Source organism: Apteryx rowi, unplaced genomic scaffold, assembly GCF_003343035.1.
Source record: "Apteryx rowi isolate R43461 unplaced genomic scaffold, aptRow1 scaffold_792, whole genome shotgun sequence".
NCBI lineage: Eukaryota > Metazoa > Chordata > Aves > Apterygiformes > Apterygidae > Apteryx > Apteryx rowi.
In genome coordinates, this window is record NW_020451085.1 from 219,875 (window position 1) to 236,618 (window position 16,744).

A 16,744-nucleotide genomic window follows, 5' to 3' on the forward strand; every position below is an offset into this window, starting at 1 on the left:
AATTTTACAATCCAATTAAAACACAAGAAGCTGTTGATTCAGACAAATCCAAGTAAAATTTAAAAAAGGAAACAATATACTAATTATTTTACAAATCTCCAGCTTCTAACGTAATGAATGCTAACAGCAGCATGTCAAAGAGAAAATGTATTATTTTGGAGAGAAAAATATTATGAATTAGTAGCTCTGAATAATATCTACTAATACAGAATAACTTTCAAATTAAAAAAAATTTAAAAATAAAGACAAAACATGCAAGAGTAATATTGCAAAAGAATAACTACRGATTTTTTTTTCCTTATTATCTGAAATACCAAGAACTCTGAAGCCTGAATGAGGATTCAATGCACTTAAATTGATAAAATAGTGAATGTTTTATAAAGGTACTGTAGGTCAGAGTGACTATATGTCTTCTCTCTTGCAAGATATTCACTGAAGCACATTACATCTTTAAAGAGTCCCAGCCCTACTTTGACTGGTTTAGTGACCTATGGATTTACTGGAATTTTCAGTGTAAGCAGTGTACTGCAATTCAAAGACCTCTTTTCAAAGATGTCAGAGTACAAGAAGCCTCAGGTTTCCTAATAAAAATCAGTAAAGCAAATAACCCTGTTACAGTTACAACAGGTGGATTTACAACTTCTGAATAGGCTTACTGTTTGCACATACAGAAATCTCAAGGTATCCTTAGAGAACAAAAACAGGAACACTGCGTGATACTAACCTGCAGTCCTTATTTTGCCAAAAGATTTAAAAACAATCTCTGAATGGCAGTTATTTTTCAGTGTGTGAATGTGAAGAAAATTTAATCATACAGGCTGCATTTCTGTAATATTTTTTACATTGAGGCCAACTTTTCAATGAATAGAATGTTGCCAAGAAAGTTACTTGATTTCAGTAGTAAAATATAAACATTGCAAATAGTGCTTCAAATTTACAGATTTTTGTTGAATTCATATTCTACATAAGGTCTTTAAAAAGTATTAGTGTTTTAGAAAGCGTAATTTTGTTTCTTTCCTATTGGGTGTATCATAATCTTTAAGCTGTAAAATATATATCTGAAATGAGACATTGTTGAAGTTCACTGAGAAAAAAAATGTTTATATATATTTTATGAGCCTATATATACCTTATACTTAGAAGATAACTTATTGCTAGACTTGATCTGATGTTCAACGGAGATAGTTTCAAAGGCACAAATGGCACTTAATTACATACACTCCTAAGAAAGTTAAAGTTGTCCAGGTTGTTCACTTCTGAAATTATCCTTCACGCAATCAGTAACTCAGTATTGCAGTACTGATGTTTTTAATTCTAACTCATAATTTGAATGTAAAAATCAAGCAAATGGGGTTTAATTTTAATATAAATGTTTGTACTAAAGTTACCTATTGAAAAAGCAAAACAACACAACTACACATAAAATATTTCTGATGAAAATATGCATTTTAGATCCCAAATCATATTTAGATCCCAAACCATATTTAATTAACTACACAGATCTGGAAAACTATGAAGTTTCTCAAAATAAAACTAACTGGTGATTTCTAGACATTTATATTGTTTTATCCTTTGCTAGCATAAGATTCAGAATTGTTTACAAGCTTCAGTCTAACCTCTATAATAATCAATAGCAGCAACACACGAAAAGCTGTGTGAAACCTTTAGCATAGACATGCAAAACTCCTATATGCCCCCTGCTGGTTGACTGCAGTCTGACAAGGGCCACTATCAAATTATTGCAGAGATACTAACACACCAACTTGTCAATTYGCCCAAGTTTCCAACTCCTCCCCCAACCCCCAAATTCTGTATTAGAACTGCTTAGAAGTGCTCTCTCCAGCTTTCCACAACTTGGTTAAATAGAACAAACATCAATAATTGACTACAGAACACATCATCCGCCAGCATGCATGAGTACTCCCCCTTCTATCAGTTGCCACACAGACAACCTTACCAGCAACTGAAAGATAAACCACTTAACACAGACAGATGCCCAAGGATTTTTGCTGTTTTTTTGTCTTTCCATATGTGAAATGGAAAGCGCAACTGAACACCGCAGACAGACTAGCTCCCGTGGTGCCATAACGGATCCAATAACCTTGAACAATCCTTAGGGAATGCGGAAGAAAATCTTTTGGAGTTTTAGTGTCATCTCTCCTGCCATGCCTTCCATTTTGGTATGAAAATCAGAGCCATAAAGATGATGAAGTTTCATGAAATAACACACCAACAATTCACTTCATCTTACATTTCTGATTGCTAAAAATCACTGATAAAATGTAGCAAAGAGAACAACGTACAAATAAAAAACAAAAGGTTCGTGTTCAGTTGGAAAAAAAATTCTGAAGAATTTAAGACTTTTTCCACTAGTTTCACACAAATTCTTCAGGCATTACTATGGTTAGATTTTGAACAGAAACATTAATATGGAACACAAAACGTACCTCTGTTCCATTTTCCAATGTTACTTTCTGCTTCCAAACAAGCCCTTAAACCTTAAAATCCATGCATTGGTCCTTCCAGACTGTTGAAAACTACTCTACAGAATACCAACGTAAAACAGCTACTGAAGCTTAAACTGACCATTGGTACCTTTCTTTCTTAGTTTAACTGTACTTAAAGTTTTTGTTTTTTGTATTATTGGGTCCTCTAAAAAACTGTAGCATAACTACCTTTTACCTGCACAGATAAGATTGTGCTTACAAGAATTCGTGTAAGATCTCCAATCTCTAACAGAAGATAAGATCACAAAAGTATCTTAATCTTTTAGAGTATGTTTTAAAAAACTCCCTAGGTACAAAAATTTGGGACAAAAATTACAAAAGCACAGAAGACTAGGCTAGCTACTCCTACAGAAGGGAAAATAACTCTCAAAGACTTCACAGAATCAAAGATAAATCAATAAAAAGGTCTTTTGAAAAACCTGTGTTTATTTCATAATAAGTGATATGTTTTCTCATGAGACTATGTGTGGATACAATATCTTTGTAATTCATATTGTCTAAATGAAATTATAGTGTAAGTGCTGGCTGTAATGAGATGACGAGAGGGAGTGGGAGATTTATCTCCTTCCAATCCTTCTGATGATTTATTATATACAACTTGAAAAATACATACAGTATGCCTGCATACAGAATATTTGCATCAATGACTGATGATAGAGAAAAGACAACATTTGGAGAAGATTAAATAGAAATTAAAGTAACATCACAAATAACTTCAGAGGAGAGCAATAAATTCTACTCACAGCTTCCAGCTGATCCATAAGTTTGGATAAAAATTTACGGCATTCTGGGGTTTTACTATCAATCTTCATCCCTGTTTGCATTGCATACAAACGGCCTTTAAAGGAGACAGACCAACAGAGAAAAAAAAAAAAAAGAGTTAATGAGTATCTATGGCAAAACTCAAAACCAAAGCAAGCAATGTTGTCCCCAACACATCTGAAAGACAAAACTCATCTTGTGGTTTAACAATGGACTACTATAGTGCTACTGAGCGCTAACAGTTAAATCTAGATATGTTCAGTCTTGCAGAAATACTGGGAAATATTTTTCTGAGTTTTATGTTTCATTTTTCTCAATGAGCATTCCTGCTGATTTCAAATTGATGTTTGTATTGCTATGAAGCAATATTAACTGTTTTGCAAAAGATCAGCCATCATCTGCAACTCTCTCAAATATGAACTTGAATTCAATTTTTATTCCTAATTATATGTCAACAATTTTCACAGAACTCTTAACATATATGTACACGTATTAAGCATACAAATATATGTAAAAATGGAATTTCCTGTAGTGGGAGCCAATTAGCTTTAAAACTGAACTTTAACAAATGGAATTAATCATCTATTATATCCATGTATATGCATAGACATCAAAGGCATACAAGACAGACAATCTATCTTTATATTAGATAAGACACAGGTTATTAAACCTGCCCTACAAGTAACGTTTCCAATTTTTCATATGATCTTGACACTAAGCGATTAACCTCTTCCAATTAAAAAGATCAACAGAACTACCAAAAATCTATGAATTATATGTATGCACATGGCGGAATTTGACATGCTTCAGGAAAGAGTGAGTAAAACCAAAAAACTATTTTTCACTAGGATTAGCACACACAGAAATGATAAAGGACAGAAACATTCAGTAAACAACTGGAGAATATTTTTCACAAAGCATCCACTCTACTAACTCCCTGACCCTCAAGGGAGTCTTACAAAACACCTTCAAATGCAGAGCTTAAGAACTAAAATGTTGTAACTCTACTGAATATTATCATGAACTAGTTTTTATGGCACACCCCAATACCCTTCTTCCTGCAAGCCCTTGACCTTTGCAAGTGAACCTTATTTGATTAACAGCTTTATCATCTCTCCCCTTCTAAACATCCTTTCATGCACTAGAGATACCTGTCACCCTTTTCTCTCAAAATTGTCTGTTATAACAAACACAGAAAACAATTGTTTTTAACCTGTACTCAGCCTGATGCTTGCTGCTGAAGAAAGGACTGTATGTTCAACAGCTTGCCTGCACTTTTCACCCATTATCGGTTTGTCTAATAAAATTGAACATCCCTCTCTACAAAACTTGCTTAGATTCTGCTGATGAGCAACAAAATTTATATCATTCTTCTAGATTTTAAAATTAGCATTTCACAAGTTTCAAATACATTTGATTATTCAAACTAGACAAAGTATACGTTCCTTATTTGAGACTGTAAAATTGACACATTTTTGAATTTTAAAATAAAGCTGTTCTTGAGCTGCCCAACCATTAAAAGATCGAGAAAAACTCAAAGACCCCCTTCTGGCACTCCATTGGAGTGAGTCTTGAACACCCAGAGAGCACAGGTCAAAGAACAAGTTACAGATAAGAAACATGTTTTTCTTGTCTTTATACAAATTTACACTATGGGTGACTTCAAGCAATGTTCCTCACCAACATCACTTTCCTGTTTACAAAGGACTCTGGGATCAACAGGACAAAGAGTCCTCAGGTCATTAAAGCTTGGGGAACTGTTCTTAGTCTCTCTCAATATACATTGTCATGAAACTATAGCAGTGCTCTAAGTAGCAGCTCTACAGATATTAAGAACTGAGACATTCTACAGAGAGACTACTAATGTCACCCAAGCTAAGGTTGAATGTGCTCCACCTGTCACCACCAATGGTGGTGAGGAAGGCTATGATGCTTGTGAAAACCACTCTTCACAGAGCATGACAAACTAGCAGCACTCAGTACTGAAAGGGAGTCTTCACTCAGGGAAATGCAAAAATATCTTTGATTAAGCAACTTTGTTTTAATGCAAAGCTAGGCAACTTGTAGGTCAGAAAATGCAAACCATAGCCTGCGAGTCAAAATCATCTGGAACATCAGCTTCAGTTCATGAAATGAAGAAATTGAAGAAAACTGATGTATTAAGTATACTCTCCACAGTTTGAAGTACACCAGCTACAAACAAAATGCTGCCAAGAAAAACTTGAGTTTTTGAGCTACTTGAGTAAACTTACTGCTTTACTCAGAGCTGGTCTAGTCAAAAGCAGGGGGGAGGCAGGAGAGTTGAAAAACGCTGTCAATAATTATCAAACCTATCAGGTAGGCAGCAAGTGAAAGAGTTGAAAAACTGAAAGATCTGAGGAACTGCTCTGACACAAACAGAACAGGATGAAGGGAGAACAATCTGGTATTTGCCCCTACAGACAATACTGAAATAATAATATCCTTCTAATGTTTTGAAATTTTGCTTTTGAAATTACATATAAAGAGTGTGAGTGAATCCAAAAGAAATAATCACTCAAGGAAGAGTACTCTCTCCTTTTAAAAGAATAAAGGTCATAATTATTACATTTTAACTTAATCGAGTATCCCCTTGCCTTGTTACAAACAACAGGAAAAGCTCTGTCCTCTACTTCTGCTCTTTACATTTTTGTGTATTATTATTACACCTCATTCCTAAGGCAAAAAATCTTAATTTATTTCCAAACACATTTTTTCCTATGCCTGCATCTTTTGTCATGCTTCTCTCTACTCCCTCTAATTTGGAAATGTCTGAAGTATTCTAGATAAAGGTGATCTGTAAGACTATGGTGTTTTCGATACTACTTTTGCCAACTAAGGTGTTGGAAGTCTTACAAATATTTTTCACTTCTATGTAGTTTATGGCAATGCCATCCACATAAATATTACAGTAAGCATGCATGATAGTAACTGAAAAACATGCTCTGATCTACTAAAGGATATTTATTAAGTCCATATTAGATCTGACTGCAGATGGGCAAACTCACTTCAGTACCGAATATTCAACAGCAATGAGCAAAACTTATCGTTTTCTTAATATCTTCAATGAAATTTTAAACTGGCAACTAATGGTCGAAGAACTGTCTTCCATGTTGATGTTGACAAGAAATCTCAGTGGCAAGGACCTCCTAAGCAAGAGGCCAAATGTCTACCACCTTCAACATCTCTGGCTGCTGAGAAAGCCAAACATAAGTGAGGATTTTTCCTCATTTCTTAAAGAAAATAGAGTAATTATTTACATTCCTTTAAATCCAGATATTCTGGTTCCTATAATACTGCAGATGCAATGGAATGCGCTATTACTGTGCTTGCTGAAGCCACATAAATCCTGTTTTAAAGCAAATAGTTCAATTTCTAACAGCACAGCATTAATCTCCTAAATGCTATGGACACCACAGAAAGAGATACTCTTTTGTGTTCTGTATTACAACTGTATTTCAGTCAAATAAATTGCCTTTTTAAAAAGAGCACTTGAATTTTTAAATGATTTGAGATGCCATTTTACATCAAAATGATTTTGGAGTGCTTTTGATCAAGAACTGCAAGTTGAACACTGCATTAAGTGCATGTCCCTAATGACCACAATAACACACTGTAAAGCCAAACAACTAGACTTTTGGGAGCCATTTGCTTGGTAACCTTTGATAATAAATTTTCTCTGTGACAAGCCAGGCTGCTGAAAATTGTGATATGAAAAGACAATTAAAACCATAGGTTGTAGCTGCAAGAGTTTTCACATTTTTAAAGTCTAAACAGAAATCATTTGAAGAACGTAGGTACTCTTGGAAATGACATGTAATTCTCAATTCTATTCACTATTTGTGATGAACATCTGGAATACTTGGAAACAAATAAATGAGTGCTATTACTGGTTCTTTTTAAGCTTGTTTTATGCAGTTGGCTTCATCCACAGATACTATGCTACTTTCCTCGCCTCCCCTCCCCTTTAACTAAATCATGCAGCAGAAAGGATTTTAATGTGGTCAACCACAGTAGTACATGCAGAAAGCATGGCACTGAAGAGGTAAAGGAGGCTACCTATACCTAATGTCTAAACATTAATGTTGCAAGTAGAGCTAAAGTCACTTGTAATCTTTTATGCACAAAGACAAAACTGTTTTGCCAATTATTAACTAAAAGAGGGTTTACTCTCAGTTTTCAGACAGGACATTTATCTTCAAATTCATAAAGACTTGGCAAGTAATCATTCTCAGAAAAATGTTTTGCCAAGACAACTACAAAATTTATGTCTCGGTTTGTTGCCCTTAATCTTTGTTCAGTAAATACTAAGTGTGGGTGTGCTGGAAGGAATTATACAGTGAGCTTTACAGAAACTTCTCTGCTTTTATTTATGTCACGTAATACCATGTTATTTTTCCTTTGCTAATACATAGCACAATTTCAGAGTATTTTGTCTTTAGTATGTGCCAGGCATTCATTCCCAATACACAGTAAGTTATTCCAGATTTATGTTTGGATAACAACTGAAACTCCCCCAACTCTGACTTTAAACTAACTCTGTGCCAAGTAAAAATACTGGAGAACAAAAGTTCCAGCCAGCTAGTATGCACAATAGGTTGATTCTATCTTCTAAACTCTGTCCGACTATCCTTCTCTTTCCTTGCCTAGCAGGGTTAAGAGATTACAGTTCTTTTTCTCCACACATATTTAACTCTATTTTAGTATAGAAAAAATTATTAAGAACTGGAATATTTTCAATACTTTTCATTGACATATTCCACAGCTAACATAAAATAGTAACAAAATAGTTGCCATCAACTTAAGCCAGATTTTGCTTTTGGTTAAAAGATCAAAACTTTTTCACTCCGTAATTTATTAATCATTCAGACTCTATACCTTTCTCTTTCTTCTACTGTCAAACCACTGACAGAAAAATATTTGTTAACTACTTGGTACAGTCAAAACAACAGCTGAAATACAAATGTGTGGGAGCAGGAACTCAAACATAAAACTGAACTGTATTCAAACTACTGCAAAAGTATTTTCATAAAGAATGCCTCTGCATAGAAAAAGAAAAATGAATTATTCTTCCCTTCAGGAACATTAATGTATTATACAATATTCATGTAACTTYTGTATGCAGATTATAAAAACATACTATTTCTAGTTGGCCAAATCAAAGTTGTCTGAATTAACTGAATTAAAATACTTTTAAAAATAGACTTAATAGCACTGAAACAAACAAACGTTGGAGGACTGTACTTCCTCTACATTATATTATGCAGAAGGAAACTGGCAAAAGGGAGATTAAGTATTAGACTGACAGCATCAACTTAAACCCCCAAGTTTTCCATAGGAAACAAATTATTTTTAAATATTTTCAAATAAAATTGCTTTAAGGAGAAACGCAGGAAAAAAAGTTCTTGAGGAAAAAGGTGGGAGGTGGTGGGAGAGGAAGACTACACATGAATTTTAATGAGAAACTCAAAGCAATAACCTATTCCTCCCCTCAGATTCTTTTATAGCACTCTAAATCCTACAAAGGAGACCGGACTGATAGTAATATATTTCAAGTTACTTGCTAGATAAACTGTGTCAGGTCAAAACAATCTCAAGTAAAATGTATGTCTCTTACCTAAAATTACTGAAAATTATAGTAAATTACATTAAATTCACTATTATTTGAAAAACAGCAACTTGAAAAAAACACCAAACTACATAGACAAAACAGTAAAATTTGCAATTACAAACAAGCACTTAGGTTATTAAGGCTAGAGGACAAAACAAATAGTCTAACAACATCTACCACAAATCTTAGGAAATGACTGTTTTCCACACTGCCTTTCTTCAGAGTGCTTTAAAGACCAACCTTGGTCTCTTACAAAATTTGAATAAAAGATCTATATATGAAATTCCTAAGTTTCTAAGCTTTTGCACAATATTTAAACTATCAGTATTTTTCAAATGCTTGTCTTTATATGCTAATAAAACAAAAATGAAATATTTCTAATCGAAATAGAAAAACTACCTTAATTTACAGTAATTGAGATCTCAAGAAGGCAAAAGGAGGAGGTATCTACTTTGGGCTAGTTATGGTCAGGTCTTGCAGACAGGACAGCCTCTGGGTTCTAGCCTCTAGAGGGGCTAGAACACAGATCTGAAGAAGTCTTGCAACACATGTTTCAGTTTAGTTTAAACTGAAAGAAAACTATTTTCATGTTCTCAGACTACTCAGTCAAATAAACCAGAGCATCCTAGGTGGGCATGACTATGAGATGTGTTTCAGAAGCACACTCCTGATCTTAACTGCCAACAGCACCCTGGGCAGCATTAGGAAAAATGTTGCTGGCAGATTGAGGGAGGTGATCCTTCAGCATTGGTGAGGCTGCATCTGGAGTGCTGTGTCCAGTCCTGGGCTCCCCAGTACAAGAGACCCCTGGACCTGCTGAAGCGAGCCCAGCAAAGGGCCAGAGAGATGACTAAGGAACTGGAGTATCTCTCATATGAGGAGATGCTGAGAGACCTGGGACTGTTTAGCCTCAAGCAGAGAAAGATCAGGGGGCATCTTATCAATATGTATAAATACTGATGAAAGGAGTAAGGAAGACGGAGCCAGACTCTTCTCAGTGGTGCCCAGTGAAAGGACAAGAGGTAACAGGCACAATCGAAATACACAATATTCCATTCAAACATAAGAAAAAGCTTTTTTACTGTGAGTGTAGTCAAACACTGGACCAGGTTGCCCAGAGAGGCTGTGGAGACTCCATCCTCGGAGATACTCAAAGCCCAACTGGACATGCCTCTCAAGAACCTGCACTAGGGACCTTGCTTTGAGTGGGGGATTGGACTAGATGATCTCCAGAGGCACCTTCCAGCCTCAATGATTCTGTGGGTTAAAACGCTAATATCAGTGCATCTGTCTTCAGAAGCAAGCAGCAAAACCTAAGGCATGGAAAGACAGTTCTAATTCTACTTCCAGAGGTACAAGCCAAATGAAGCTGCACCAAAAAACTGTAAATTTTAAGCCGGAAAAATGCATGATAGTATATCTGCAATTTACTGTGTACAATTCAACTTTAGCAGTTTAATACAAACACACACACCTCAGCAATAAAATTTTCATCTCTAAAATACACGTTCTATTTTATTGCTCTCATTCCTATCTCCATCAGAGCAGATTGTTTTTACCTATTACCTAAGTAATTACAGCAAGTGCCAGAAGTACTAGTTAACACTACCTTTAACATTTGCTTCTAGATAGTTTGTTTTGAGGTCTGTGGGTCTTATGTATTTATTTTTATTATTCCAATTAGTTCTCCATTTTTTTTTACTGTGCCTCCACAGTAAAACCAGAGTAGTAAAAGTACAGCTTTCCTATTTTCAACCCTTTGAAAGAAATCAGAGCAAACAAGCTAAGACTGAAAACAGAAAAAATGCAAAGCACAGGAAGACAAACTGGAAGTGAGGAATATTTTTAGTTTATACTTCTAACAATCAAAACAAGTGTCACAGTACACTATGAAATGGATGTCTGTATCTTATATATTTGACCAGATCAGTTAACTTATTCTGAGCAAAGAACAGATTAAATCTGTTCTTCAGTACATAATCTCTAGTAATAGGCTTTACATCATTAACAGGGTTAGTAGCATGGAGAACAGCTTTCTGCCACCAACAACATGAGAATATGATAAGTGTACTTTTACAAAGGTATTATATAAAACTGGTACAAAAATGAATATTTAAACTAGAAAGCTCAGGGATTTGATATTAGTAGATAAGGAATGTTCTAAGAACATTATTTTATGCATTTCAATTCTAGAATGCCACAGTTAAATGGAGTTTGTGAGTATGTGCAGATCTCCTGAGTGAAATAGGGCAAATACCTCTATTAATTTCCATATTACTTCTGAATTACATGCATCTTCTAAATTATTCATTCAAAATTGAATCAAAAGCCATGAAGATACAGTAAAGAGCTGAATAAATTTAAAAGTTCACTTAAAATATCTGTCTGCTTTTAGCCATCTGCTCTGAGGATGAATCAGTAAAAACTTACAGTATTTCAGCTGCTGGTAAACTACAATAGGTTTTCTATTACACAGTAAATTTACATTCCCCAAGTTCTGCATTAGGCCATGAATTTTATTTTTTGTCATGTTTTTCTGTAAAATGCAGGGTTTTATGATTGGTTTGCTTTGAGAAGCTTGTCTCATGGATATGAGTAAGCTTGAAAGCCACTCAAATTTGATGGAGATTTCCATTAAAAGCTGGACAATTTTTCACTCAAGTGATTGTCAACTAGTTGTGGAAGAAACTAATCTCTTGTGCTTTTCTCTCCTGTTGGATCCTACAAAAACACATACGTCCACACAATAAGATCCTTCAGAAGGTTATCTCTGGTGCTTTTTTATCTGAAAGATGAATCTGATTACTGTGGGAAATTTCCTTCATACCTGTTTTAAACAGATCATGTCCACATATTTCAAATTAACACTTTCTGATGTTCAGCAGGCTGTAAAACAAAATCCACCACCACAGTTCTGATTTTCAGAAGTTACTAGCATTATGTATTATTTCATGTTGCTATTAGTGGATGTCCAAAAACTATTTGTGTTTTAGGATGTCATATATAACATAACATTAATGCTTTTCTTGCAACTCACTGATACTCCTTTCAATACTTTTAAATTAGATTATTAGAACACCAATGAACATGTACAAAAATGTTTAATAAATAGCATTACTAACCATCTTTGAAAGACCTTTACAAGAGTACTAAAAGCTTGAAGCAATTGCTATTAAGGAATTTTTTGCTCTAAACATAAAAAATAAAGCTTGCTGAAGACAAAATTACCTCTCAAACACTGCAGTTTTTCAAAAAATAACTTTTTAGTCACACTGCCTCTGGCACTGTTTAGTTATTATACAGACCAGAGATTTCTTATCAAAGTCTGCCTCCTTGTGTTTGCAGGGTTACATCTCTTGAAGTAGTCGGACAGTTGCACCCATTTAAGTTATCATAAGAAGAAATGTATTTTACTGACCACTAATCATTTATTTTCCTTTTACCAGTGGATCTATGTGGCAGCCTTTACTGCTATTCCCTTACACTTATTGAACCTAATGACAATTACTGAACATGCATTTGCTACATACTAAATGACTATGATGAACAAAATAATATCACAGATGAGAAAAGGTATTATATGGAGTGGCATATGGTCTAAAAGAAGGTGTTCAATTATAACAGTCCCAAACACTTCATTAACTATAAAGCACTTTCTCATTTCTTTAAAAGAATTGTTTGCTGTTTATTTGAGACAGAGGGATCATGTTTTGTATGACCTAATAAACAAACTTGGTTCCTTGATTTCCTTGCAGTCTATACAGTCTCCATAATCTAAGAAGAGTAAGTTTTTGCAATGAAGTATATTTATGATACATGCTGTCAGAAGCCAAACATTTTTCTTGTTTCTGTCAATTATGTACACTACTAATAGTGGCTAGGACTAAAAAAGTAATGGTTTTCCAACAGCATATAAAGGCACTGATCATAGGCTGATGTGAGTATCTAAAAAGGGAATTAAGCACGCAGGGTTTGTAAGGAATACGACCAGATTTAAATTTTTGCAGTACCACCAGCACATACCACAATATAAAGCAACTGTGATGTGTTATGCTGCACAACAGCATCAATGTTCTCCTTAACATTATTCTATGTGTCATGTGAAAAACTATGTGGCAGTTGAAAAATACAGAATCACAGAATGGTTGAGGTTGGAAGGGACCTCTGGAGATCATCTAGTTCAACTCCCCCTGCCCCGCTCAAGCAGGGTCACCTACAGCACGTTGCCCAGGACCTTAGCTGGACTAGCTGTCTAGCTTTTGAATATCTCCAAGAATGGAGACTCCACAACCTCTCTGGGCAACCTGTTCCAGTGCTTGGTCACCCTCACAATAAAGAAAATTTTCCTTACATTCTGAAAGAACTTTCTGTGTTTCAGTGTGTGCCCGCTGCCTCTCGCCCTATTGCTGGGCACYGCTGTAAGTCTAGCCCCATCCTCTTTACACCCTCCCTTCAGATACTTATACACAGTGATAAGATTCCCCCCTCCATCTTCTCCTCTCCAGGTTGAACAGGCCCAGCTCTCCCAGCCTTTCCTCATAGGAGACACGCTCCAGTCCCTTCATCATCTTAGTAGCCCTTTGCTGGACTTGCTCCAGGAGCTCCATGTGTCTCTTGTATTGGGGAGCCCAGCACTGGACACAGTCCTCCAGATGTGGCCTCACCAGGGCTGAGTAGAGGGGGAGGATCACCTCCCTCGACCTGCTGGCAACACTCTTCCTGTTGCAACCCCAGGATCCCATTGGCCTTCTTGGCCACCAGGGCACATTGCTGCCTCATGCTTAACTTGGTGTCCGCCAGCACTCCCAGGTCCTTCTCCGCAGAGCTGCTTTCCAGCAGGTCAACCCCCAACCTGTTCTGGGGCATGGGGTTATGCCTCCCCAGGTGCAGCCCTCTGCACTTCCCTTTGTTGAACTTCATAAGGCTCCTCTCTGTCCATCTCTCCAGCCTGTCAAGGTCCCTCTGAATGGTGGCACAGCCCTCTGGTGTATCAGCCACTCCTCCCAGTTTTGTATCCTCAGCAAACTTGCTGACAGTGCACTCCGTCCCTTCATCCAGGTCACTGATGAAGAAGTTGAACAAGACTGGACCCAGTACTGACCCCTGGGGGACACCGCTAGCTACAGGCCTCCAACTAGACTYTGTGCCRCTGATCACAACYCTCTGAGCTCTGCCATTCAGCCASTTCTCAATCCACCTCACGGTCCACTCATCTAACCCACACTTCCTGAGCTTGTCTATGASGATGTTATGGGAGACAGTGTCAAAAGCCTTGCTGAAGTCAAGGTAGACAACATCCACTGCTCTCCCCTCATCTACCCAGSCAGTCATTCCATCATAGAAGGCTATCAGATTGGTTAAGCATGACTTCCCCTTGGTGAAGCCATGCTGACTACTCCTGATCACTTTCTTGTCCTTGATACGCTTGGAAATGGTGTCCAGGATGAGCTGCTCCATCAAACAAATACAAACCATCCCTTCTGCAGTTAGTCATATTTTGTAAAATAGAGATTAATATTTATAAAATTACAGTTTCTTTAAATCAACATAAGCCAGCAACACCAAAAAAAGTAGCAGTCCTGGCTTCCCCCCAAGCCATGGCATCTGGTTCCTTGTCTTTGTCTCTGTATGAACATAGCTGTTCAACAGTAGTGAGCTGGTCTGGCTGAAATTGTTGATCATACGGCTACATCAATGTTTGCTTCTGGAGCAACTTAGTGGTGAGAAAAAGACCGAAGGACTACAATATCTTCTTTGGGTAGTAGAGCTGGTTTATGCTAGCTTAATACCTCCAATGAACTACCACCAAAAAAGTAAGAGCAAAAAGTTAAAAATGGTGTATGTAAATAAAATGTATAAGCACCACTCAAATTCCAAGCTTTGAGCGCACACCTCTGGCACCAGTAGATGCTGAAGAGAGACAAAATAAACAAGAGCAGTAAGTGGTTACCCCTGACAATTTTACTGCTAAGCTACAGCAAGTAATATTTGTGTTGCAAACACATCTTGCCAGAGTTCACTTACTTTTGGTATTTGTGAAGTAGCTCTTATTGTCAGAAATATACAAATAGATTTAAACTAAAATGCACATAAATCAAGACCCTAGTCAATGTATGTCCACATGGAACTTACTGCATAATGAAGACATTAATATAAGGACCCAATCATTTGGCTAAAGATGAACCACTTCTGGCAATATTCCAGAGCTATATAGACCTTAGGCACTGTTATCCTGGGACTGATAGTTATATCTATCGCATGACCAAAATGCAGACATTCACCATCATGCAATGGCACAAGGCAAGCAGCCTTGTGAGAGAACATGCAAGCACTATCCCATCACATGACCTGTAGGGTCCCCTCCTCTTACTGCTGTACCATACCACCATTTTGGTCACGTGACACACATTTCTAGGCATACATGTGCAAAGCAGGGTAGCAGAGGTTAGCCAGCATGGAGGATACAGGATGTCCTGGAACACACCAAGCTTTTCTCACTTAGTTCCTTCCACACAATAAATTATTGCAAATATACAAAGCTCTTCTGAAACTCATTTCAAAGGCTCAATAGATTCAGAGTCTTTTCCAGTGAAGCATTTAATGTGAAATGGTGTTTTCCTTTAATTCTACTTAAAATTTGTGTTGCTTTCAAAACGTTATCTGAAAAATAGCCTCAAACCTTTTTATATACCTACACTTACAACTATACAATCTATTTTTTAAGGAAAGCTTTTCTTATTCATAGCATGCCAGAAGTAGAATTATATACTGTACATGATTTGGCAATAGTAATATTAATAATCAATACTTTGGGACTCCAAACAATTGTTCCAAAACAACAATATTCAAAATTAATGGCTCATAAGACTTTTTTTTGCTTCACATTCAGAATTTAAATAATAAAATGTTTTCTTAGGAAACAGGAATTTTGCATCTTAGTCAAACATATCACAACCATAGGAGGAACCAGGTGCCATCAGTGGAAAACAGGTGTAGACAAAACAATAAGGAATTAGCTTTTTGAAATGATGTCACTAGCCACTGATTCTTACCCTTTGTGTATTTAAAAGAACAAAGGATTTAAGCATCTTGTTTTGAAAAAAGGTGTCACTGCTTTTTACTTTAAACAGTAACGTACTGAGAAGGATATCACTAGAATATAGTCTTCAGCTATATGACAGATGTGCTGAAGTACTCAAACAGAAAAATAAACACAGTATATATAAATTTTCAAACTACTTAAAAAAGACAATGCAAAAGACTTCACAGAAAATGCTAATTAAGGATTCAATAACATTAACTTTTTCCTGTACACTAAGACTTGTATTAAATTTCAGAATGGAAGACACGTTAAGAAAAACAGGAATCAGCCACCAAGAACATTTCTGTTGTAAATTAAAATCAAAATAAATTAAATTCCTTACTTACACTAAACGCTAGTATTTTTATTGAGTAGATAGACATGGTGTTATGTCTGGTTAAAAAAGAAAAAAAACTATATCTTGACCTCACTGGTGCTTTCTGTCACACAAAGTAGCCTTTGTCTTGTGTTTTTCCAGCAAAAAACAGTAGATACTACAGGGAACATCCAATTTTCTAACACGTAGCTGTCTTGCTTCCTTGGTGATACTTTTCCATATCAGCACACTGTTCAYATATAACATACTAAAATTTCTTCTGACACAGTTGCTTGAGCTTTTTTCAGAGCTTTCTGAAGCCTGAATTCCATGAATTTGCCCTTGCAAACTTAAGACAAATTAAACTATCAGTTATACCACTACTTTTTTCTCATCGAATCCTTTTTGAAGACAAGCTATTACTAAGTAAACCCCAAAAATGACCTCCC

General features: G+C 36.1%; 1 protein-coding gene across 4 annotated transcripts in view; it reads right to left on the reverse strand.

Moving 5' to 3' along the window:
• The window catches only part of VTA1 (vesicle trafficking 1), a 43,840-nt gene that overhangs the window by 26,062 nt on the left and 1,034 nt on the right, over window positions 1–16,744 (reverse strand). For all 4 annotated transcript variants that reach the window (XM_026088870.1, XM_026088873.1, XM_026088874.1 and 1 more), the window contains exon 2: window positions 3,251–3,345. In XM_026088870.1, the coding sequence (XP_025944655.1) occupies window positions 3,251–3,345 (95 nt within the window). The remainder of the gene's footprint in view (window positions 1–3,250; window positions 3,346–16,744) is intronic.